Genomic DNA, 26048 nt, shown 5'->3' with positions numbered 1-26048 from the left:
TAAATAGCCACCGTTATGATTGTTTATATACATACACCTCACCAGACACATATAGATAGGCTATAGAAATGATTTCAATGCGAGTCAACAAAATGTAATCATCTATAAACGTTACGTAGTAATCAAGGTCTCATCTGCCATCTCGGCAATAAATAATCATGTGTATTTATACCCTTGCATTCAACCACTGCACATTTTAATTGACATCTATGCTCTCAATACCAATGGTGTTTATAACAAACAGTTCTATAACAAAAATGATACGTCATCGTTTATTTCAAATCGGAAAAAAATATTGATAACTTAGCATTTCCTGACCCATTCAAAACTTTAAAATGAGTTGAAAACTATCCATCTACCTCATAGCAATAAATGCAACTTCGTCGTTTTTTAGGTTTATACATTGTAAAATTTTAAAGGAGATGCAAATTCTAATAGATTGATGATATTTGATCCATACAAACTTTAAATACCAAGTTATCAAATTTGCTTTTTTTCAAATTTTGACATTGAGTTTAAAGTCAATATTATTTAATGACGGTGTTCTACACTCATTATTTATGTAATACATGTTAAGGCTGTTTTAGTATAGACAAATGGTAACAGGAGGTAAAAACATGAAATGATTCTTCCTTCATTTGAATTTGTACTGAGGTGATAGAAAGTGCCAGTACAACAATAAACAATTTCATGTATTTATTGATGCAAGAATTATATCCGTTAAAAAGGACAAAGTTTCTCATCTTAGTTTGTCCTTGTGAAATAACTAAAATCACGTTCATATAGGCTTATTGAAAACATCTGAGAGATAATTGGGTAACCTGAACTTAACATCTAAATGTTCTTAAAACAAACATACAATCTATATAACTATCAAAAATGTGCCGAATTTTGGGGAACCAGCTTAGCCTTTAGGATAGGCATAATAATGTCAACACAATGATCATAATCGAAGTAAATCCAGCTGCCAATTAAGAAATCTATTTAGAAAATTTAAGTCATTTGACTTTATAAATAACTGGACCTTTTCTCGTGATGAATAGTCCGACTTGACCTAGAGTCATTCAGTTATCGCTTGTGTCCACATATAAATTGGAAAATGATTTACTCACAAAGAAAGACTTATCTCCATTACTTGACTACTAGTCTAACTGGCCAACATTGTAAAATATAGGATCATGACATATCGCTGATTAGGATATAATAGACCTACTAAACGCTACAAATACTCTGCTGATTTTCTCAATGGTCTGAATCGTACGAGTGTATTGACTTTAAAGATTTCCTGTAAAAACATTTGTCTAAGAATCTCCCATAAGTTCTATACCAGTAGTACGATATATCTTAATGAGCTATACCTGTGTAGCCTACCTAGGTATGTATATGCAGCACTGTTCGATCTAGTCGAGTACATTTGGCTGTAGCTTTAACTGGTTATACGATTGCACTTCTCCAATTATCTATATCATTATAGCGAAGGTAGTAGTGTATTATTAAAGCCTTCACAGATACAATTTCGAAGAAATGTTCAATTTTGATCGTGTATGTAATATCAACTGACAAGAAACACCAATTAAAAGTGCACTGTGTAAAGCTAACTAAATGTGACTAGTACTGTTCGACATGTAGCGATGAACTGTTATTTAACAGATAGATAAGTTTGAGGTGTATGGATTATATCGACTAGAAGTGGCGGTGGTGTGTCAAACACTGATTTACTTCTAGGTACGGGTTATCATTGTTAGAATTACAGATCGTTACAGAGATGTCTTACTCGTTGCACCTGAGCTCCGGTATTGTGTATCAGAGGAACATGTGACACTTACGGCTAGAAGAGGGCCCTGTTCTGATGGTGAAGAGCAATGTTAACAGGTCTGATTCTATGTGGATTTTATCTCACTCCAATATCGAACCGACGACTTGGCAACGATGCAAACTATTTATGACTTCGGAGACAATGGACTTCAAAGAGAGCCAATTAGGAGACTCATCACATCACAACACCTGTGTATGTACAGATAAGTAAATCCGTTGGTAAAAACTTTAGACAGGTGTGTTCAAAGATTACACTTTGTCGCGTGCTCAGCGGACGCTTATTATCGTTTCAATTTAGCATTATTTGTTACAAGTTGATTAATATGGTCCGAGAGAAACACTTTCACAGGCTAATAGTCTGCACATACGCGGTTCTTCATTACCAGGCAAGAATGATATGTGGACAATAGGCGATGAAAATAGACATTAAATCTGGCTCGTATTGAATTCCTCTGGACATCCTACATCACCAGTGGAAAAAACATCTGGATAAGTAAATATTCGAATACATACGACAGCGTAATAACTTAGAAATAATTTGGACAACGCATTTAGGATCTTTTTCGAGTGGTGTTTCATCCAGCTAATACTTTGAAGACAAGCTCGATTACTTTCAATCCCATTGCTCTTCAAATTTCCACCTGACCAAGGAAATCGTCGAGAAATGAATATTTGTCTGGACTACAGAAGCGACGCGTTGACATTCTCGGGATATTAATTTGCCCTACACTACCATATACATATACGGTAAACACTACTGTTTGGTATCAACACTAGGACATTTAAACTCAGATTGGATTACAAATGGCGTTATGGTAGAGATGACACATGCTTTTCAATGATTTTTCTTTCATTTGAAAATTGAATTGATAATTTGACAGCTAGACATTAAGAGGTTCACGGAACCATGAAAACGGGCATTATAGACGCTCTATTCGATTCCGAGGAAAACGCAAACGGAGTGACCGTCGGCAAGATAGGAAAGATGGCGAAGAAAGTCAGAATAAAAACTGACGTTGAAAAATTTGACGGAAAAGAAAAGAAGAAGAAAAGACGACGACAAGGATATCCTAATTTGTCCCAAGCACAAAGATCAAAGGAAAATGGTAACGAAACCGAAGACGATTCTTTGGAAGAAGACGATGGAATTTTACCAACAATAGAAGGATTCGATCCTCGGAAAAAGAAAGCAGAAGAATTACAAGAAATCAGAAATACCAGACCAGGGATCTGTGACGATTGTAAGAAAAGAGGCCTTAATTCCGTAGACGAATACATGCAAAAGACTTTCAGAAAATATGACACAAAGGACCAGAATAGTAATGGACACTGTATTGTGTGCCAAGGGGTAGGGGTAAATTTTAATTTTCTCGATTCCAATTTTGGTTCCGCTTCTATGACATATCCCCGTGACTTTTATGATAAATTTTCGCGCGAAACCAAACCGCCAAACATTGATTCAGAGCCAGAGCCAACGCTGGGTTCCCCTGGTCTCCCTTCTATACAAGAGGAATCCAGACCTTCCCCAACAAAGTTGGACCCCCTCGCAACGAACGGTGAAAATGCATTTGAAACCGCTCGGAAGGGGGTGCTGGGGCGTCTAACTGCAGAAGCTCCCAAACGGAGGGATGTTTTCGGGAGGCATATTGTGGGTTCTCCCGGAAGAGACCGAGATGGAAACATATCTATGGATTCTGGGAGAAAGGAAGTGCCGACTAGATATTCACCGTACATGGAGAAAGTTAAAAAAGACAGGTACCGAAATGAGGTACAATATCCTGATGACTCAAAGAAGGAACTATTAGTCAGGCAATTTCAGTTCGAAAGCCCAAAGCTTGACCTCACGGGTCAGGGCGATATTCGGAATCTTTCCAGACGAGAATTGGAGTACAGGAAAGATATTAAGTACAATTCTAGCTTTGAGCCATCAAAATATGTGGTGAAACACCGTAATAGGTTAATAGAATATCCTCTCCCAGCATTAAATACGTACAGTTTAGCACCCCAGGAGGTTTCAGAGGAACCCGAGTGTTTACCTTATAACAGAGGACTTAAAGGTGGTACTATCAAAAAGGACCCGAACCCTATCCACAGGGAACGTCAGGAATTACTTCAAAAACAAGACAAATACTGTAAGTATGCCTATATAGATACATTGTGTAGATGCTGTGTTTTAGTGTTTGAACTGAAAATTTAAGTGTTGGATCCTTCCTAAACACCCTTTTGACTCTACTAGTTTTTGTCGGTTTCATCAAAAATGTATTGAAACTATGTTTGAGGTCAAACCTTATAAGGTTATGGTGTATGGTGGTTGCTTAAAACTCTGCCAAGAATATTGAAATAGATAACCCTGCTTTGAGTTTTCAATTATAAAAGCAGTTGATAGAATAGATTACACATTGATAGGAAAAACGAAAGTAATATCGTACGATATGAATGTGAGACCACACAGAACGGCAGTAAATTGAGCATAATAGAAGATTTACAAAAGTAGCAAGCAAGGTGAACGCGGACAACATGTTCACGTTGACCTCCACATTCGTGACATTTTCCCTGTGTATATGATTAAATCCCCTACAGTAGAAGGTTTAACATTCAGTTAACTTGTATCATTTACAAGGATAATGTTTAGTTTGCATTGCACATGGGAATCAAATTTAACATTTTCAATAACAAAAAGGACGGTAGGATATTTTGCATATGACGCATTATTTAATGTCTATTGTGATTCTAATCTTGATCTTAATCCAATCTCGATGTCACGGTAGCAATTTGTGAGGGAAACATCTTACAAAAACGTGTGAGAAAGTGAAAGGAGTATAGAACCACGTGTAACTGAGAAGTAAGCAGCCTCTGTTCATATGACAACACGTTTTATAGAATTCCAGTAAAGTCACAATATTTCAAAACTATTCGTGTATTGGTCAAACAATACAATTGTCTCTTTTACACATTTTCGGCCTCTTGGCCATCTTCAGGTACATACAAACATAATTCAAGCTTATATTTACATCGAAACCGTCGCAGTTTTCCACTGAGTTCGCCGCTAAATAATGTCCACGCCATTGTAACTTAATCTTTCACTAAGGTTATAGTCATGATGAAACCAATGCTTGGATTTGTGAGAATTCGTCTCTCAGTCGAGGTTAGTCCCTCGATCGCTTTAGGCAGAATGCCTATCAGATGTGGACGTATTATATCTATGTAATGTTTGACCAGGCAATTTTATTTGCGCAAATAAATGACCAAACTGCAGACATAGTTTGGCGGCCATGTGTAGTAAGGTTTTACACTGTGTTGGTATGTGTCTAAGTCCTCGCTCTTTCCCACCTCTTTGAGTAATGTTTATACACCTAGTACGATTTGTTAATTGCTGAGTAGTTATCTATGTTTGATCTTTGACATGTACACGAATGCCTTAGTATTCATGTGTAAAAATAAATGGAAAATATGACGCAGCATTATTTCTGCTTAATGATATATATTATATCAATGAGTACAGTATTGTTGTACTACGTCAATAGTTATGATACGCCATTCCCTTTAATGAATTAGGCAAACTAATTTCCAGTGTGCTATTGAGGAGTTAATTAAGAATTAATTTGAACATAGGTTCTATGTTATGGATAAATAATACAAAAATATCATTGTACGCTAAATAAATCGCGGTTAATGATGAGCATACACTAAGAACTGTGTGTTATATCTCCTTAACATAAAGATATATATTCAAATTAATCCTTATAATTCAATATCTTACAAGTAATTCCACTTTTGTTGCTGGACTCTTTCCACTAGGAAATTATTACACTGACGTTACATTATGGATGATAACATTTTGAGCCAATAAAAATGTTTTTTTACAAGCAAGATAAACTTAATGTATTTGAATAGTCTAACCTTGTTTTTTTTTTTGTTGGTTGCCTTTTATGTCAATTGGAATGTTTCAGTATTTACAATTAAAACAAATAAAGCAAAGATAAATATGCTTCCTTTATTTAGAATTGTACAGTACTTAATGTTTTCAGAGTTGCCAACATTGGAATGCCTTTGATCTAGAGTAAACACTTTCTATCAAATGACCCATTTTGGTAACGTTTTTATACATCAATCTTCTTCCCCTGGGATAAAGGTTCTATTGAAAAGATAGAACAGAATAAGCTTTCAAACACAAGTGCAGTTACATATAATGCATTTTATTTGCCTGTTGTATGCTGTGATCAAGGTATCTCCCCTAAGATAAATCAACATATAACGGTGGAGTGTGGATACGGTATGTAAATACTATATAAGTGGTAGGATTTCACGAGAATTTAAGGGTTCACTCCGTGCAATCACCGATCAGATATCAACACCATTTATATATATAAATCATGTTCACTTACCTTCTGATACCATGTATCCTAGTATATCTTAGTAACGGCTCATTATCATATATACCTACGATTGTGTAAGCTTATGCGCCAGATTGAACTATTGGTTAAGCTTTATTCACCATTATTGATATGCATAGTATCCAAAGCCAGCACTAACGTTTTATTTGATATAACACCTGAAATCGGACATTGTACTATGTATGTCGTTTATAAGACTGAGGACACTTGCTCTTAAGGAATGCATGGTCACATCTCTCTTATACTGTGTGAGAGTATCTGTGTGTAGTATTGCCTTTGTGAAAGAGAGTAGCATTCTACACTTTAATTTTATCTCGAAGATATTTAAATTACGTGACAATCATGGTTAGAGGTTTCATTGTTTAAAAGTTTAGAAAAGTCACCTATACCGAGTAAACTGTATGATCTGCTTGTGATGACCAGCAATTTCCGTGTTAATGATAACGTTTTCCATATTTCTTAATGTGAGAAATGATCCGTCATAACATCACACATCACTGACATTACACAGCACAAATAATTTACACATATAGCAAATGTATATACATCGATCATTAAACTTCTGCATAGCCTTCAATCGGAAAGAAATAGCCGATCTTCATAAATTCATATTACCTGTATATTACCTGTGATAAAGATAGGTACATATTTTAGCCTTAAAAATAGGACTAAGGTACAAACGTTACATAAAAGGTTAAAACTGTAACTTTTGTCTTTACAACAGACATATCTGAAGATGGAAGAGACAGTTTTACATTAAAATACGAACAAATATGATTCAGTAAACGTGTTTGAGAGGAGAGTTCCCATGTGGTTAGATATGTACTTGAACCGCGCACGAAACACTCAAATTATGTCATAATCTCACATAAGTTGGTTGATATTTACCTGAACAGGTAACGCGATAGATTTTACACGAATCCTTGATTTGATTGGTTGAGTTTTATTTTCAACAAAGTAGTTATTGAGTGTGCATACGTGATACATTATTGGTCTTTTTGTATCTGATATCAGTAACTAAGGTATTAACATAAAGACGATTCAAAATTTCATTTACATTTACAATTTTTAATAACGTTGCGACGTAGAAAACAACAAAATTGACGATAATCTCACGAAATATCCCATATAATGTATAACTGACATTGTCATTTTGAACATCAATTGATGAATTCTGGGTCTTTATTACTGAAATCGGTATAGCCCATTCTATTTCTTTTTTTTCTGAACGGCCAAACTTAATGATAAAACGTGCAGGCATGTTTACATTCATTCTTTAGACTATACTGCAAGTCTATCTGTCAAAAAATCCCTGCCTAGTTTGTTTCACGTAATTATTGTCTTTAATTCGGCCATCTGAAATCGTTAGAGGACACACTAAGCAGGGTAATATATGACACCAGCATTATTTCACTAGAGACAACATCAGTGATTGATGAAGCACCATTGATCCTAACGGAAGTTGTGGAATCTGTTTATATCCGAACGAAATCAGGCTAACAAACGCACTGAATTATTTGTTATCTGTTCAGTCAAAACCTCCCTTACAAATGTGTATAGACGACGACGTTTATTTTTACATAAAATAGAATCATCATAAACATGTTTTCAAAGTATGAGAAAGAAAACAACTAATCTGATTTAGATTAAGCAATACAGCGAACGGTTGGGAAGAAGTATCGTTGCCTACCGCAAATGGTTGAGAATGATATTTGAGGTTTATTAGGGTACATACAAAGTCTATCCAATTGTATGTTTCTTCAACCGTTTATTTTTTTATTCATCTTTTAGTTTCGTCACAGCATAGTTACTTTCCCGATATTTACTATAGTAGATTGCAGTTACAGTTACATTTTTGTATCTATATAAAAAGGCTTGAATTTTAGTTGTGATTTGTAAACATCAGACTTTAAAGTGAAGAAAAGACACAATTAAAGGAAGCATGGTCTTAGAACCAATGAACTTATTATTGTTGGCCTGAGGACTAAGCAGCTTACTTGGTTCGATATTGCTGACAAGGTGATCAGTTCCGAACAGGTTATCTAGTTTGCCCTTTACATTAGACCCAATGTCAAACCTCTGTCAGCACTGCCAATTATACACACAAACTTCTTAGCTGTTATGTAAAACACGCCAACAAAATCAGTCAACTTCAATAGGTTTATCTTAAATCTTTTTTAGCGGACAGGCATCACCCTGCACATTGAAGAAAGTAGTTGACATTTTACCCAACACAAAGCATTCAAGATGGGAAATAAATTTATATACACATCTTAATGACACTGCAGAGAGGATATTCAGACTTTTCAGATGAAATGTTAACATCAAAGTACACTTATCACATCCCACATGCAGTTGTATGCTGGAATCACATGGAAGTAATAAAACGAAATACGACCAATAAAAGTAAACCGTTTATCATTTTTAACAAAAAGTTGTATGTTGAAGTAGATCGTCTTTAAAATGTGAAAAAGTCAGATGTTTTTCTACGACAATAATAGCGGCGATATCACTTAATACAAAATAAAAACTCTATGCATGTACACGTGGACGTTGTAGATAATAATGTCTAATTTCGCAGTGGAGAGGTTCACACATAAGTAGGAAAAACAAAAGATGAACATTCAATATATCCTAACATATTAAATGAATCTACATCTGTGTTTATAATGAACACTTCTAAATTATTTCTTTAGTTTACATATAGTTTATAGGATTTTCTATAAATTCTGTAGGTAAATTTTGTATCGTCGACACCCATTTTCACGTAAAGACGAACTGAATCCTATTTCTACATGTCTCTCCAGTAAAATGTATTAAAGAGCAGGATTAAACGCAGAAATCTATACATTAAATTAACGGTCCATCAGTAAATGATTATCCCTGCCTTTGTATAGATGTATCAGAGGCGCGGTAGGACGTTATTTACCTGCTATTGTTATTTAGCTAATGTACCTCTGTTGTTTCAATATTTACTTAGAGAGTGGTTAGAAATCATCTATTCAAGCCTTAATGTGTGCTGTAGAATTTAACATGTCTGTATCGGGGTCACGCTGAACACATTTCTCGGTCACGTTATTCAAATGCATTACCAACAAATATCTAAGAACGGTATTCCTATGGCGGAATAGGGTTTTCCTATTAAGTAAATATTGTCCTTTACTCACTGTATGTAATGTCTATTTCAGATCTATGTCTCAGAGTAGAGTTGTATAATTATAAATGGTAATAGGCAGTTTCAGTAGTCGCCTTGGTAATAAGCAGTTTCAGTAATCACCTTTGTGTATTTTCAGTTTTTTTCATTTCTCGATACAGTCAATCAACAACCTCACTACATCACAATGCTATGGTGATTAGATGTTCCTGTCGCTCCGATATCCAAATGTCCCTTTTTATTCTAATAATTTTCGTCAAAAATGTTAAATAATGACAGAAAAGTTTAAAGAAGACTATGGAAGAGAATTGCGGTCAACGCTGTTTGCAAAAGTAACTGATTTTCTATCAATGATTGACATTAGTTCAGACTTTAGTTATCTGAAGTTCCGTTACAGCCATATGATTTTCTATATTAAAGTTGTACATTAACTCGGGTTCGACATACTTGTTATTGTAGATTTTTATGTCGGATGTTGTCGTTTTATTTGACATTTTCTTATTTAATTTATTGCGGACCTTGCATTTCCTTTTATATGTGTATTGATTCTTTGCGAATTGCATGATGCTTTCTTGTGTCTTACTGAAGTTAAGTTTATCCAGCAATAAGAATTATGATATATACCCAATAAAACCAGGTCAAATATTCTGCAATAACTATACCTTGTCGACACCACAATTCTGTACTGTAATGTAGGGAGCTAGTCACTGTAATGTAGGGAGCTAGGATCTCTTCTACAACAGGACTGGATATCAAACGATTTATTGTTATAACGAATGGCCGATTCAGTGATATATGTAAACATTCCTATGTCAATCTTGACTCAACTTAAATTATTTTTCTAACATGTACTTATTTTCTGTTTCAGCCATGTATGCGGTGGGAAGCCTCGGTCTGGTATACGGTGTGCCGGAACACAATAAGAGTCTAACCGACAGATCCTCCATTCCAGATACGGCCACTTCCCTGTCCTTTGAAAGACCTGCGCAGGGAAGTCGTCCGTTGTCTCTACTTCCGCCTTTAAAAGCCAAGAAAAGACCATCATCTTATTTTTCGTACGGCTAGCGATGAAATGTGAATGTTCTTCCAAGATCTTCCAGGCACCAAACCAAAATTTTCTTTCGTTATTTTATCATTCATGTCGTTATTGTTTCCGACTATTTACTGCGCAAGTTTTAAAATAAAAATACTGCACTTTGAATTCCATGTTCTTAAATTGCAAGTGACGTAATCTCCATGAAGTGTTTTGAACTACTAAAAATAGTCGAGAAATGCTGTGTTCGGAAGTCTGAGTTCAAGGGCCAGAGGTCAACTAAATTACAGACGTCAGCTAAAGTTTATAGTTCAAGGAATTGAAATAGGCTAGGAAAGTCAAACACTTCCATATTATAAAAATTGTGCGGACACTATCAAAGCCGATTATAGCTAGATATTTATTTCGTTTAAAAATCACATGTATTTCAAAAAGTCTTTGTCTCGTTTTGACATATTGTGCTATTTGTTTTCGTGTAAAATGTATTTACTAACACTTGACACTTAAAAAATATCACCAATGAAATCCAATAAAATAAAGAGGAAGGGGAATGAACTATGTGACGAAATAAACATTTCTGTCTGTCCATGCTTTCATAGAAACTCTACGAGTTAAAACTATGCTGATAAGTCGGGACTTTGGTACTACCTGTTAACACTGAGGGACTGGTCGTGTAAGATTAGTCCAGAAATACGCCTCCATGGTGTTTCCTGATCCTGCGTCGTGTCAATGATTTAAGGATCAGAAAACACCATACTTAAGATCCCTAAACAAACACAGCACAGTAATGATCTTATTGATTTAAACATACTTTACCTATTTTCACAACATTATCACAGAAGAAAGGTATTAGGAAGAAATAACACATAAAAGTCACGTGGTGTAGTGGTTGTCACGTTACCTAGAGGACCCAAGTGAGCATCATCTCCTTTTGAGTCTAAAGGAGTAACGTTTTTGTAGTAAATGCTCATTAAATGAACAAAAATTTAAACATAATCGTGTTTTACATTCTATAACAGGTATTAATAAGTATAGAAGTGCAAGAGTATATGTTGATAGGATACCAGAATTAGTGGACAGAAAAACACAACTACGACCGATGTATCTAATGGAGAAACAAAACGTTCATAGTTTTGAAAAGAACTACTTGAGCAGCTCTCCATACCAGACAGAGTAGAATCACAAAGTATTTTTTATGAAATGTTTGAATTCATAATTATCACACCAGATAAAAGGTTACGCGGATGGAAATAAAACATTTTGCATGTCCTTGATTTTCTGTGTGCTAGAAGGTACTCAGATTAATAAATTCCAGGACATTTACTATTTCATCAGGACAACGGGAACAACATACAACCGACTAGTACGATTCAGAAATGAAACTTTCTTACGTTAACAAATAAGTATAGATACCAACTCTTAAGCAATCTTTTGACACGTGGATTTTTGAGATTCTATTGACATTTTACTAATATAAGACTTTGTATTGTAATTCTTGTTAAACTGTTCCTACCCATCGCGTGACTTTAATAAAAGCGACAAACAAAGACACTGAGATAGATGGTTAACACCATTATACCACAAACATGCCCAACTGTTAGCCGGTTATCGTGACTGTTTACTTTTATATTGATAACAATGTAGACTACAGAGTAATCACGTTTCCTTTGTAAAGTCTTTAGCACCTATAAAGGCCATCAAAGGAATCATAAATAAAATGAATATAGAAAGAAAATACGTATTGATAGCATTTAAAGTCATTCATAAAATAAAAAGAGGTTCACAGTATACCGAAAAGAAGACAAACGAAGTAGAAAAAAAAATGCATTTGCGTCGAGCCCGATTTGAAATGAAAACGGAATATATATGACGAATATACCAATACAAAAAGACAATAAAACGTCTCAATCGTTTGACATCTTGTGGTCGAGGTTAAATTTCTTAATTACCAGGGTAACAAGGCCAAAGTTTGTAATAAGTATAGATCTGTCATAAGACACTTTTGTTAATGGTTTAATATCTTATTTTTACCAGTCGAGTCAATCTGAACACGACATCACCTGTAGCCGAGACCCTGACATGTTTGTAATTGGACACCTGGGTTATATATGACGTGGGAAAAAGAACATCACTCTCTCGAGATAATTCCTCTCAAATCAACAGCAAGATAATTGACAAGTCATAAAAATGTTGTTTTTTTCCAAACATTGTTCACATTGTTCGAAATCATGGACTGAACTTATTATTTTCTTTCATTTAACCCAGATTCATTATTAGACGACATGTTGATAGATTTTGCCATTTGTAGTCCAGACTTCCATCACGCGCGGTGATAAAGCTGTCTATATGTATAATGTGTACATAGTAAACTATTCCGATAAGCCAATATCAATGTTGCGTTCATTTAATGTATTTAAAGTGAACAGTCGGGCAAGGATGGCTAAAGTCGGTAAAAATGGTGTGAATGTATCCAGTATTATTTCTTATGAAATAAAAAAATAAAATCTCTCGTCAAAATCTGTCTGCGTACGAAGATATTAATTTAAAGTATAGGAATCCTAAAACGTCCTCCCGGCTGACTATGTCCGTGGTTACATTTCCACGCAGCCTCGCTTTCAATGCTTTCAACTTTTCTTTATTTCAATGGTCAGAACTGGGAAACGTAAGCAGAACTTGACCGTCGTATTAATATGTGTGAACTTTTGGAAGGCCAATGAACGCATTTAGACTGGTTTTCTTTGCCCGACTATTCACTTTAAACGTAGAAAACTGATTATATACCCAAAATAACCTGCATTTTAACAATAATCAACCGGTTACAATTTACATTTTTTTGTTATGACAGTTTGAACGAATTGCTTTATGTTATTTGTATTATACTCAAAACTGACCTCAATCGGTTGTTGTCTCCTTTTCAATATCGGTCCAACAAATTATTGTCTATTACCTGTTTTTTAATGAGTTGGAAAAAAACCGTGAAGATGACTGACTTAATAATAGAGTATAAATATGCCTTAAATATTCTTTAGCTCCCCATCTCACTAGTTTGTTTATTTGATTAATGAACGTCCTATTAACAGCTATGGTCATGTAAGGACGGCCTCCCATGTATGCGGAGTTGCGTGTATGTTGTGCGAGGTGGGTGTTTTGGGAGACTGCGGTATATTCGTGTTGTGCCTTCTTATATAGTGGAACTGTTGCTCTTTTTATAGTGCTATAACACTGAGGCATGCCGCCGAAGACACCAAGCAACACACCCCACCCGGTCACATTATACTTACAACGGGCAAACCAGTCGCCCCACTCCCTGTATGCTGAGCGCTAAGCAGAAGCAGAAACTACCACTTTTATAGACTTTGGTGTGTCTCGGCCAGGGGACACAACCCAAAGCCTTCCTCACAGGGGCGAACGCTCAACTCAAGGCCAAAAGTGAGGCGGTGCCAAGGGAGGAATTGGGAAAAATGAAGTCGGTTAGGAAGAAGAGAAAAGATAAGATCTTAAATTTAGTTGCCTTTTTAAATCATGCAATAGGGGCAGCAGGTACAATTCTAACGCCCTACCTGCAGGGCCACCTCACTAACTTGACTGGCTATACTTGTTACATATATAATGAAAAAGATGTTTAATTCCTATGATGACTCGATACAAAGAAATACATGTATTACCCATCAAAGATCTGGAAATAGAAACATTAATCATATCATAACAGAAAAAAAAAACTTTCACAAAAATTCCATTACATTTTAATGAATTTGTACTTTCCATTAGGAGTTCGCATTTTTTCATCAGGAGTTCAGCATTTTCGCTCCGATTTATAAAGTATCTACTTCATCATAACTATACTTTAAACATGGCCGTAGAGTCCGAGGACGAAACATAGCAGGGTTTATTTATAATAAGTTAGATGTGTCATAGATGTGTGGCTGCTTCTTAACTATCTATAGTAGTGGTACGGACAGTGTCAGGTAAAGACGATAAGATACTTCCTTTAATCAAAGACTCTTATGTAAAATAAAACATTCTTGATGGACAGCACATAGATCGTTTAACCAATGTGCAGAGTACAGGTATGTCTAGAGACAGGTAGGTATGGAATAGAAATGAAAATTGTTTTCCATTCGACCACTGATACATCGTGGAGACTGGTCGATATCGAAAGTGAGAGAACTGCACTCAATGCGCAAGCGGCATTTTGTCCCCTACGAGTTCCAAAGTTGTAATAGGTACGTTAATTCTCACGTTTTATCAAGAAATGAATTTAAGACTGAAGTTATTGGGTTAGATTTAATATCAGAGGGAAGTTTGTGCGTATTTTGTCATCATACCATATTTCCTGCATTTTTATTGCGTTCTTTTCCTTGTTATATATATATATATATATAAGACTAATATTATACATTATATTAAAAGCTTTCTGGACTATTTAACTACTGGTGTTTTATGCATTTCTATGATTTTTGGCATTCTGTTTGATATACTTTAAACAGTCTTCTCTTGTAGCAGAGGTACGACAAATTATACATTGAAACGATACCCCATGGAAGATATTATTGACATCGATTGGTTATATCAACACAAATGGGAATGCAGTTTTGCTGCATACAAAACTAATAGATGTTCAAAATAAAATCATCATATGTACTATAAGTAGTTATACTTTACAAAAAGAACAATTTTTCAATTCCGGTCATCTAAGAATAACTCACAATCTTTTAGAACTTGTTTGTCATAAACATATTGCGTTTTTCTGGTAAATGGTGTATAAGGAGCAAAAATATACGGCTAGCACAAAGACAGACTATTTCATGGTGTTCGGATTTCAGGGCTTGTTTTCGTTTGTCAATACAGAGTTTAAGTGGGTAAATCGACTCCCTTAGTATATGACCAGATGTGAAGCAAAGAGTTTCGGAATATATTCATTTTGTAATCATAAACATTCATTGAGATTGATAGTACGGGTAATTTAGCCAGAGTAAATGAAACACCAGTAGATAAGTTCTCATCAAAGTGTAGGAAATTCGCACGTACATTTTTTTTATCACCATATTATAGCCGAGTTCAGTATATATAGATGTCAGGGGCGTAGGAAGCGGGGGGGGGGGGGGGCAACTGCCCCCCCCCCGTTCCCCAGGACGGGGGGGCAAACATGTCTTTTTCCCCCCCCCCCCCCCATTTTCGCCGACTGAAATTTTCTAAAAATGCTTATTTGAAAGAAAAATGGGTCCTCCTGCACACATTTTTCGTACTTCATTCTAGAAAATTTTCCGCTGCGCGGCGCATTTCCTAAAACGTTCAAGCACATATTGTCAAACCTTAAATAGTAAAAATTCAATACACAAAAACTAGACTAAAAATGTCCATCAAGGGATTCTATGTACTATTTAGAAAAATGTCTCTTAAAAGATCAATTTGTTTATATGTCTTAGCGAGACAATTAATTCATTTTTTATGTTACACAACAATGTGCCGATGGTGTGAAGCCGGTATATTCAGATCGAGAAGGGTTGCATAATGTTATGACGACACAATTATCATTTCTAAATGCAGGTAGCTTTAAATCGAAAAATTACCATGTTAAGAACGCTTTATAATCATTAAACTTTATCGTAAAACTCATCTCAGCCATTCTAAATCGTAATTTTTTTTCCCGGGGGAGACCCCCGGACCCCCCTAACACCAAATTCTCGCGCCTTTGGGCGCTCACAAATTCATCAAAATGCATCGTAAAACTCATCTAAGCCATTCTAAATCGTAATTTTTTTCCCGGGGGAGACCCCCGACCCCCCAAACACCAAAATCTCGCGCTTTCGGGCGATCTCAAAATCATCAAAATACATAAAACTCATCCCGGGGGTCACCCTCAGACCCCGAACAAAACACAAAAATCTCGCGCCTTCGACGCTCACACGCTAATTTGGCCAATTTGCGTTTTCGTTAATTTCCTTTTAGCGACCCCACTGTCTATAAATGTGTACAAGGATTAAATTTAGTGATATATGAAAAATGTACATAAAGCATATATTATATGGTTGGGAGTTGAATTAATCTCCTCTCGTAAGGGGGGGGGGGGGGGGGGTGTTACAAAATATTGAGGACCTTTGCTCCCCCATGACGTTTCATCTTCCTACGCCACTGGATGTCTATAGATAGAGGTAGGTCTGTATCCACATTGAGTATGGATAATAGAGGCTGCTGATAAAGTAATAAAACTTATGATCCGTTTACAATTTTTGATAACACTGGTAAGTTCTACAAGGACAGAACGGCTACTTCCCGCGATTTCAATGTGCTACACTACTGCATCGCTGACATGCATACAAGGGGAAGTCACTCCAATATTTTTATGGAACTTTCTTCCGTAAATATTAGGTGGCTAGGCCAACCGTTATCTCAGTATTTCCTTTTACTGAATAAAAACTGAAAACGTAACAAACTTTAAAAAGATGTGAGAATTTTATTTGTTTATATAATAAATGGTATAAGTGCTTTCCTTTCCTTTGGATAATCCTCGAATTTCTCTTTGTACCATCTAAAACAGAGAAAATAGCATAACATACAGCCATGGGATATTCAAGTTATCATAATAAATTGTAAATTATAAAAGAGGAAACAACAACATAGTTATACACAGGATTATCTTGTGATTAGTGCATAAATAAACATCATATGTAATCAGATTTTTTTTTTTTTTTTTGAGAAACGTAGAACTTTAAAATTACCAGTAAAGATGCAACAGTGCATATCAGTAAAGTTCTATGTTAAGGAATCAAAAATGTAGAATTTCTAAATTGAAACTAATAATCTGTTGATATCTTTCAAAATATTTCAAAACATGCTTTCTTTCTTTTTCACTGTAATCGGATATTACATCAGACAATAGTTATTCTTGTCTACATGAATTGTTTGATGTGTTTCCATAGATTTTTTACCATTGGTATTTGGCCGTGGATATATTTGGTAACAATGGTGTATCATCTAAGTTTTTACCTGTGATGTTGAAAGGCCCTGGGCGATATGGAGGCCGTGGTGGAGAAGAAGAATGCCAATGTTGGTAATGTCCCGTTAGCTACTGCAAACCCAAACCATTCGATTATTTCACCCAAAAAGTTCGCTCCGGATACGTAGGTAAACATTCCTCCTGTTAAAACAAAGACATGTAGTAAGTATAACATTATACTTGGAGAGATAGAGGAGTCAACTTGCGTTACCGATAATAAAAATCACAACACAAAAAAAATGTTAGTATTTCATGACTTAAAATGTGGCCAGAATTAAAAATCCTCTATTAGAGGTACATTTTATCTTAACTTGTTACTTTAGATACAAAACGTACCTCTAGGAATTTTGTATCCTGTCTCGCCGGGCTTTCTCAGGGTCCTCAGTTTATGATCAGATTGAATGTTTATAAACATCCCAAAGAAAAATATACTTAATCCTTGAAAAAAAAAATAGAAAATATGTATCTTACAACTCATGAATGGTATTTCATTCATAGTACAATTATCTTGGGGTCATTATTCATGAAAATGAATTCGGTTGTGAAATGTTTTGAAAGTTTTTTTCATGGTAATAAGAAAACAAAATCTTATTGTATAGAAAGCTTTTTCATTAGGAACTTTAAATAAAAATTAAATCGGTAGATAAAAAAAATCAGAGAATTATAATGTTATTTACCAATGTAGAAGCGAGGATTCCTGTACCAGTCCTGGCCGAAGTCGGCGTGTTGGAGGAGATACGCCGCCTGGAGGTAGCCATTGAACATACAAAACATTATAGCGAATACAAACGTCAACAATGAGGCGGGTTTACCTCCCCTGATCAGTAACGGGTATATTAGGGATCTGAAATCACATATCTTAAAAATTATGGTCAGAGGGACGACTGTATGTGTCTAGGGTTTTACTATAGTCATCAACAGTTTATATAGGAGGATGAAATGTGGTATGTTATCAATTTCACAATTTTCCAGAACTGAAATTTCACAAATTTTGAAGGAAAAATAATGTTTTCATTGATGTTTAATTAATTAGATAATTGATAAAAACAGCAATTCTAGTTTTGAAAGTTTATACAAAAATCATGTTAAAATATCTTAATAAGAAAGATGTTATCGTTTGTTTGTTTGTTTGATTCATTAACGTCCTATTATAAGCTATGGTCATGTAAGGACGGCCTCCCGTGTATGTAGTGTGTTGCGTGTATGTTGTGCAAGGTGTGTGTTTTGGGAGACTGCGGTATATTCATGTCGTGTCTTCTTGTATAGTGGAACTGTTGCCCTTTTTATAGTGCTATATCACTGAAGCATGCCGCCGAAGACACCAAGCAACACACCCCACCCGGTCACATTATACTGACAACGGGCGAACCAATCGTCCCACTCCCTGTATGCTGAGCGCTAAGCAGGAGCAGAAACTACCACTTTTATAGACTTTGGTGTGTCTCGGCCAGGGGACAGAACCCAGAGCCTTCCTCACAAGGGCGAACGCTCAACTCAAGGCCAGAAGTGAGGCGGTGCCAAGGGAGGTATTAGGAAAGAGAAAGTCAGTTAGGAAGAAGAGAAAAGATAAGATCATGCAATAGGGGCAGCAGGTACAATTCTTCCGCCCTACCTGCAGGGCCAAGATGTTATCATACCTAACCATAATGTTTAAACTTTGTATTTATGCAAAAATATTATGGTTAAAGGCCCATTACCTTTCCGGAGCAAAATATAAAGGTTTCTAAAAAACATTAATAATATTAGAAAATGCATACCGATGACCTAAAATAAGGTTACGACACCAAACATATGCAAGATTTCCTGCGTAATATATGAAAACAGTGGAGAGTCGATTCGCTGTTTTGCCGTCTGGCGCAGTGATAGTCAACTACCTCGGCGGGAAACATAATACGACCCGCGTTATGAAAATAAATATTTGATCTATTTTAATCAAATTGTTCAGAAAGTGATGATAAATGTAGTATTAACGATAAGTTAATAATTTTTAGACTCTACAAAATTATCGATCTTGTTTTACATTCCAATTTTAAAAATTAAAAGCCGTTTCGGAGAGGTAGTGGGCCTTTAAACTAAAACCCTTAAAACACATGTGTCAAGACAAAAATCATTAAAATTTGTATATATATCGGAAAACCCCCAGTTCTAATGGAAATTAGATCAGTCGGTTTTACTGTGATATGTCAGAAAATCCCATGGTGGTGAAATGCGTGTGAAATGTTCAAACTCACTCGCTGTCCGCCATTACACATTGTGGTCGAATATCTTGTATGCCGAACCCAGTCCCTTGCTCGTAGAGTAATGCTACTTTTGTCTAGAACAGCTCAAATCGCTATGACAGAAGTGTGTTTACCTTATTAGGTGAATTGTCTTGCCTAAAAAATCATTATATCACCTCCACAGTGCTTATGTAGTTCATTTGTTTAACGTGCGTGACTTTGGCTCGGATATTGGTACAGCGTACATATTGTACCTGCTTAATCGTATTGATCAACGATTTGTAATTACAACGGTATCAATTAAAATACTAAACAATGACGTGGAATTTGTCAATATCTTATGTTATATATTTCATAAGAAATGTAGAACAATACATTTATGCCATATTTTGCTTCTTGGTTATGTAAAAGAATTAGCGTGAGTTAGTGGGCCTTTAAACTAAAACCCTTAAAACACATGTGTCAAGACAAAAATCATATAAACCAGAGATCCCATTGCCGTCAACAAAGACAATAAAGGAGTTTCCAATCTCTATATATAATTAGTACGTGCATATACATTTTTCTGATAATTGATATTATAAACATAAAGTAACCATACCGTCACAAAAATACTATTTTATAAGTGAAAACCAATAAGAAAATGACGTGATTCGATGTATACATCTGATTCTATTTCAAAATTCCTTGATTTCTTCTAAGAAAGTCGATTAAAAACGTAAACTGATAACTTTATTGTGACAATGAAATATAATCGAATTTCTTTTATAGCTAATTAAGAAGCCCGTTAAGATATAAAAGATAACGTCCATTTTTATTCTATTAACTATCTATACATTTGTGAATTTTCACAAGAATACTGGAGATAATCAGTTAATATTTACCGGTGTATATAATGTAGCACAAAACATCCAAACAATATACGGTTTGGCGTTTCCAGCATTCTAGGTGAATGTGTAAACAAAAACAATGAAACTGGTATAAGAATAGACGGAAGTTCCCACACGAACCAGGCCAGTCTGGAGTTAATATAAAACCCGTGTCCTGCTCTGATGTATCGTCCGTAGGAAGCACCGGCGGGCATCAAAATCTGTGTAATGGCAACAACTCCAGCAAACCCGAAAATGGAATAGGTGATAATGTTAAGTGTGTTTATATCCGAATTCAAGTACTTCTCCATGTCCATATTTAGTGTGTATCCATTCATAAGATTGTATATGTCTCTGATATAGTAACTACTTCAGACACTGGTAGATGCTACTACATGTGCACGTGGATTTACAAACAGGTAGACTGTTGGCAAGCCTTATGATAACATTGTATAATCTTATGTTGTTTGTGGGTGTCGCAGGTTGAGTACTCTGTACCGGAAGTTAAATTTGGCCCGCTTTCATTTATTCGGTCGGAACGGAGCGGAGCAACACGATATATGAACAAATACATAACACAGGTCAAAGATGGCGGCCATTGGCAGACTTTTTAGTATATTGCTGGCTCTAAGATATGTCATCTCCAACTTCACTCTCGAAAACAAATGTGGGACTCAAAAAACTTGTCCAAATAGTAAAATTTAGTTGTACGTGCTTTGTTTGTCACTGTTAAAAGGCTGTTCACAGGGATCGAGCGCTTATATACACTATATAAATTGCTAACATGGTTAAAATAATGCAATTAGCTTTATATCCTTTTCAAACGAATATTGATTTAAGGATTAACTTGAATAGATTTTTTATGTTATGGAGATATAACACAAAAATCTGAGTGTACTCAGTGTACTGAATGTAATAAACCGCGAAGAGAATACACTCAGATTTTTGTCATAACATAAAAAAAATATTCAAATTAATCCTTATAATTCAATTTACTAAAGATAATCTCTTCAATACTCAAAATTCATTTTTGGACTCTTTTGTCTATGAAATCATTACGCCGTCATCTCAGCCAATCAGAAGCAATTTACAAACGGCGACGCCATTTTTTCCTTTATGGGCTGATTAAGTAAATTTTTAAGCCAATGAAAATTCTCGTAACAAGCAAAATTGAATTATAAAAACATAACACATATATGTGCCGTAATATTATTGTCGAATCGAGAAGAGCCTAATTTCGTGCTATTCACCACTAAAAGTTAACAACATTTTGAGAATTACAATACTTACATAGCATAGATTTTAAATTAACTCAACAAAATAAGAGCTCAAAATGAATTTTGGCAATTCTGCCAAAAGGATTAAGCTCATATGGTCAGAGTAGGAAGCCAAACCATGGTCATTTCACATTTTATTGCGTTATTAGTAATTAAAAAGTAACTTCATCAGAAATTATTTTTATTCTTCCACAGTGCAAAATTTTGTACTATAACTAATGTCAAGGTATCAGACATATTGTGTTTTTATTTGAATTATTCTCACAGTTTAATTCACCAAACCATATTGTTTTCAATAAATTACTGCAGAAAGCGAGGCATGTCCAGTTATGACACATATAACTTAATCTTAATTAATAATTACATGTATACTAGTGGGGCAACATCTGAAGGGTGAATGAAACGAAATCAAATGGACGAATTAATTTATTTTGAGGTTAAAATTTTGTTAACTTTGTTACCTGAAAATGTTGGTATTAACGTAAAGCTCCGATTAACTTATGGAACTGAAAAAAAATAACCAAAACAAATTAAATGTCTTTGAGGAGGCAATTTATCTGTTCAACCTAATATTACTGTTAAATTTAATACCAAAACACAATCATGAAATGTCATCGATTGAATAAACAAACATTATGTATTCACGTTGAGCGATAAAAACGTATTTTCTTAATAACTTCATTATATCGGGTTTTCATAGTTTGTACAAGGGCGATAACTCTAACGAGGTTGTCAACATTTTGGATTGGTGAATATTTTTACACATTTCCAGTTCTAATGGGTTTTGACAATAATACAGCAATGATATATATCCATCCCACGCCCGCCTTTCATTTTGTCCTTTTATTAACAATTTCAAAAGACTTTCATCATAAATACGAAGAGATGATAATTTTTTTCTAATCTGGTTGAGTTCTCTTTCCGTCGAAATATCGATAGCAATATCGATCGGACTATGGCGCCGGTCTTCGAACTAATGAGCCGTTTAGTCATCAAAATGATTCTTCTCCAACCAACCCTTGAATATCAGCCACACAGCAACCACGACAGAATTCAGTTAAGGATCTTTACTGCTTCATTAAAACAACTGTTAATCTGTTGAACTGTTGATTCGTTTAAAAAGCTAAATAATGTTTAAAGATAATTTCAGAGAAGGGATCACTAGAGATGCGTCTTCATTATAAAAATAGCGAAAAACGAGACCAAAACACAACAATAAACTTAGTTCTTTTAAGCTCTGTATACGGTTTTGCATTTGTCTTTGTTGATTTTTAAACCATTTTTAATAAATCATCGTAATCTAAAAGAATATCAATAGATGTACATGTGGTAAAACATCCAATTCACTTCCACTATTAAAGTGCATTGATTTTTGTTCCCTGATGGTGGAATGTCTCGCGCCACAAACCCAGTTTTATTTCTACAATAACCCTCGATGAACAGATAACTGTTCTGTCTCCTTTGAAGTATTGATTTGAGATTCTATATCCGAATAAAACCTTCGAGTATCTAAACGCAGATGTTCTCACTACAGTTATCATGTAAAGAGATAGAACCAGGTGATATTGATATGTTTAATCTCGAGGTATCTGCTTATCTTTTAATAGGGAAGGAAACAATATGAATCTTTATATCGCAAAGATTTTGCTTTCACAGTTTTCTAGAGAACATAAGAATTGAATATTTGCTTGCTATGGACATCACAAAAAGAAAACTATTATATATTTACCAATAACGACCATTTACTGTTTTTTATGTCTGTACACGAATATTACTGTGTGGTAAACCTAAAAATAAAACGAAACTTCAGTCTCATTTGAAGATGATGTCACTCCACATTAAGACAAACCGATCTTGAATTATTGATGCAGATGTACAGGAACTGTCTTAGCGGCCTCTTTACATGTTTTAAGTGCATACGCCCATTCTGTTCCAATATCGTGTTCTGTCGAGGGTTTCCCGATCTGTATGACCTAGTACGACTTTTAAATCAATAATTCACGGAACGCAAATCTAAACGTCATTTGTAAGCCAATATTCTCTTCATGGTTTTTACCTTGAAGCAGCATTAGATGTGTAAATGGCCAATCCGTATGCTGTTTTATTGTTTGCGGATCGTGGCACGAACCGAAGCCGTTTTGCATCCACTGTATTACGTTAAACTGATTAAAATATCGTGCCAAGATGGTCCTATCAGGAAACTGTTTATGTGCAACATTTGTACCAAGTTGAATTCAGATTTGTGTCATGCCGTTGGGTTATTTCGCCAATAATTCCTTTATGGTACAATGTAGATGTATGCATTGTTTTGACGGAGGGCATATAATTAACCACAGGGATATGATAACCAGTAGTTACAGTTTATACATATGCACCTATCCAGTACTTAATTGGTATCAACCTTCTTTATTACTTACTTGAATGTCTACAAATGGTCAGTGGACTTTAAGGTAGGTTCAAATATATACATATATGTTAGGATAGGTCTATATATATATATATATAAACTGTACCTAATACTTTTCAGCTTCATAAAAGTTTCTTACCATTTTTCTCTCTTTATTTTGATTTGCTTGTGGTCTCATGATTAAAAAAATATGCGTTATTAATGGTTGTCGCTGACATGAAGCAATAAATTAGGGCTATTAATAGAAAGACATTGGTGTGAACTTTCGTTTTGCGATCCCTTATACCCGTATTTATTTTGTACCTGCATGAATTATGTTATTGACTAATGAAATGGAATATTGTTTTAAACTAACCACACGTTTTTCTTAGCTTTGTTAGATGTAAAGAATATGAAATTGGCATTTCTATCTTTTTGCAAATCCACGAATCTTTAATTGTAAGTATACTTATCATACGAAGACACTCGGAAACCTTCAGAATTTTCCGTAACTTTATTGAACGCGTCAGGTAACAGGACGTGTTAAAAATGAACGTATTTAATAACATATATGCGTCATTGATGAATTAAAACATTAAATACATTTATCAATCAACGCTATTGCAGTTTTCAAGGTCAGCTGACATCGTGAGAATCTGGAACAGCTGACGAGGTCTCTAAGGCGCTCAATCGTTCAATTAAAGGCACGAAATGAATCACAAAACAGATACTTAATTAGTTCCAGAGGAATTCTGACGTGGTCTGAACATTCATTTAGAGCTTCGCCTTGTCTAAGCGATTGACAAACGAATGTTGTACTGGCAGTGTTTTGTTGAAATGTCTAGGGAATTGCAAGCCGTTAGAATCGCCAGCAGACACAGCAGTCTTCTTTCTTGATGCTACCTCAAGGAAATCTCTTAACTTCAAATAATCAGAATGAAAAAGTGGACCGAAGGAACGTTGCCCCTATTACTTTGAATTTAAAGTTTTTCCCTGCCTTTTATGATGTCGGAGAAAAACTATTGCAACGCTTCTAAAATAATTTGAAGTCTTAAGGTTTACATCTTGAAAAATCAGTCTGTAGTGAGTAAATATGAATGCCACTTTGTTTTCTTCAATGTAACATTCACTAATTTTTGTAACAAATAGTTCTGGTTCTATTGACTATGTGTGATGGTTTGAAAGACAATGAATATTGAATAATGATATTGCCGAATGATGTTAAATTGTTGTCAGCAAATTAAGTGATCTGTCACCTTTTTGGACACCACTGATTTCATTCTAATGTAGGCATATTTGCTGTCAATTATCTCTACTCTGTGAATCTTTAAGGTGTAATATAGCGTGGTTTGCATACACGGAAAGGGGAACAAAATAGTGTAATTGCAGAAAGTAGTTCGTCCTTAAGGAACTAAAAATTGTGATTGGTGCAATTTAATATAGTTTACTATAAATATCGTCATTTTTTTACCTATTTATATAACACGATTTCCTCTTGTGGTTATATCAGACAGTCATAATGTCAGGACACAAATGTTGGTTCTCGAAGTTACGAGATGTGAGAAACCTCTATGATTCATAGATACTTACTTATGCATGTTTATTGTGCTTCATTTGCAACTTTACACATTTCACATCCCTCTTCAAAAATAGGATCGTCTGTGATATTTCTGATTCCGGAAAGTTCGTTCCTTTTCCGCCTGTTTATTTATAAGACGCTTGTCGAACCTATTTCCGTACTTGACAGGATATGCGGGGTTATTTGAGGTTAGCTATAACTTTGTTAAGTTTAGACTACACTCCCAAGGTGCTTGCAAGTTCTCGTGCACAAAGAGTTTGCACATTCAAAAGCCCAAATATATTGATAAACATGGTACAGTAGCCATCCACGCCCATGTGATAAT

At 35.1% G+C, this 26048-nt stretch overlaps 2 protein-coding genes across 4 annotated transcripts; one reads left to right on the top strand and one right to left on the bottom strand.

Annotated features, from left to right (window-relative positions):
• The first annotated feature begins 1135 nt into the window (after positions 1-1135).
• LOC138335487 (uncharacterized) lies at positions 1136-10564 on the top strand. Its single transcript, XM_069284598.1, has 2 exons — positions 1136-3947; positions 10232-10564. Exons 1-2 carry the CDS (start codon positions 2723-2725, stop codon positions 10426-10428), a joined length of 1422 nt encoding a protein of 473 aa, XP_069140699.1. The 5' UTR covers positions 1136-2722; the 3' UTR covers positions 10429-10564.
• A 6266-nt stretch (positions 10565-16830) lies between these two features.
• LOC138335465 (3-oxo-5-alpha-steroid 4-dehydrogenase 1-like) lies at positions 16831-21161 on the bottom strand. Of its 3 annotated transcripts, none has more exons than XM_069284571.1 (5): positions 20497-21161; positions 18071-18237; positions 17730-17831; positions 17384-17534; positions 16831-16925 (listed from the first exon to the last, which is right to left on the bottom strand). In XM_069284571.1, the coding sequence occupies exons 1-5, from the start codon at positions 20817-20819 to the stop codon at positions 16859-16861; spliced, it is 810 nt and encodes a 269-aa protein (XP_069140672.1). In that variant the 5' UTR covers positions 20820-21161; the 3' UTR covers positions 16831-16858. The 3 variants fall into 3 exon arrangements, with proteins under 3 accessions (XP_069140672.1, XP_069140678.1, XP_069140688.1); XM_069284577.1 differs by having other exon boundaries at positions 20623-21156; XM_069284587.1 differs by having other exon boundaries at positions 18071-18137; positions 20497-21153.
• Positions 21162-26048: the final 4887 nt, after the last annotated feature.

Source organism: Argopecten irradians, chromosome 1 (assembly GCF_041381155.1).
Source record: "Argopecten irradians isolate NY chromosome 1, Ai_NY, whole genome shotgun sequence".
NCBI classification, from domain to species: domain Eukaryota; kingdom Metazoa; phylum Mollusca; class Bivalvia; order Pectinida; family Pectinidae; genus Argopecten; species Argopecten irradians.
This window is presented reverse-complemented; position numbering and strand designations above follow the sequence as displayed.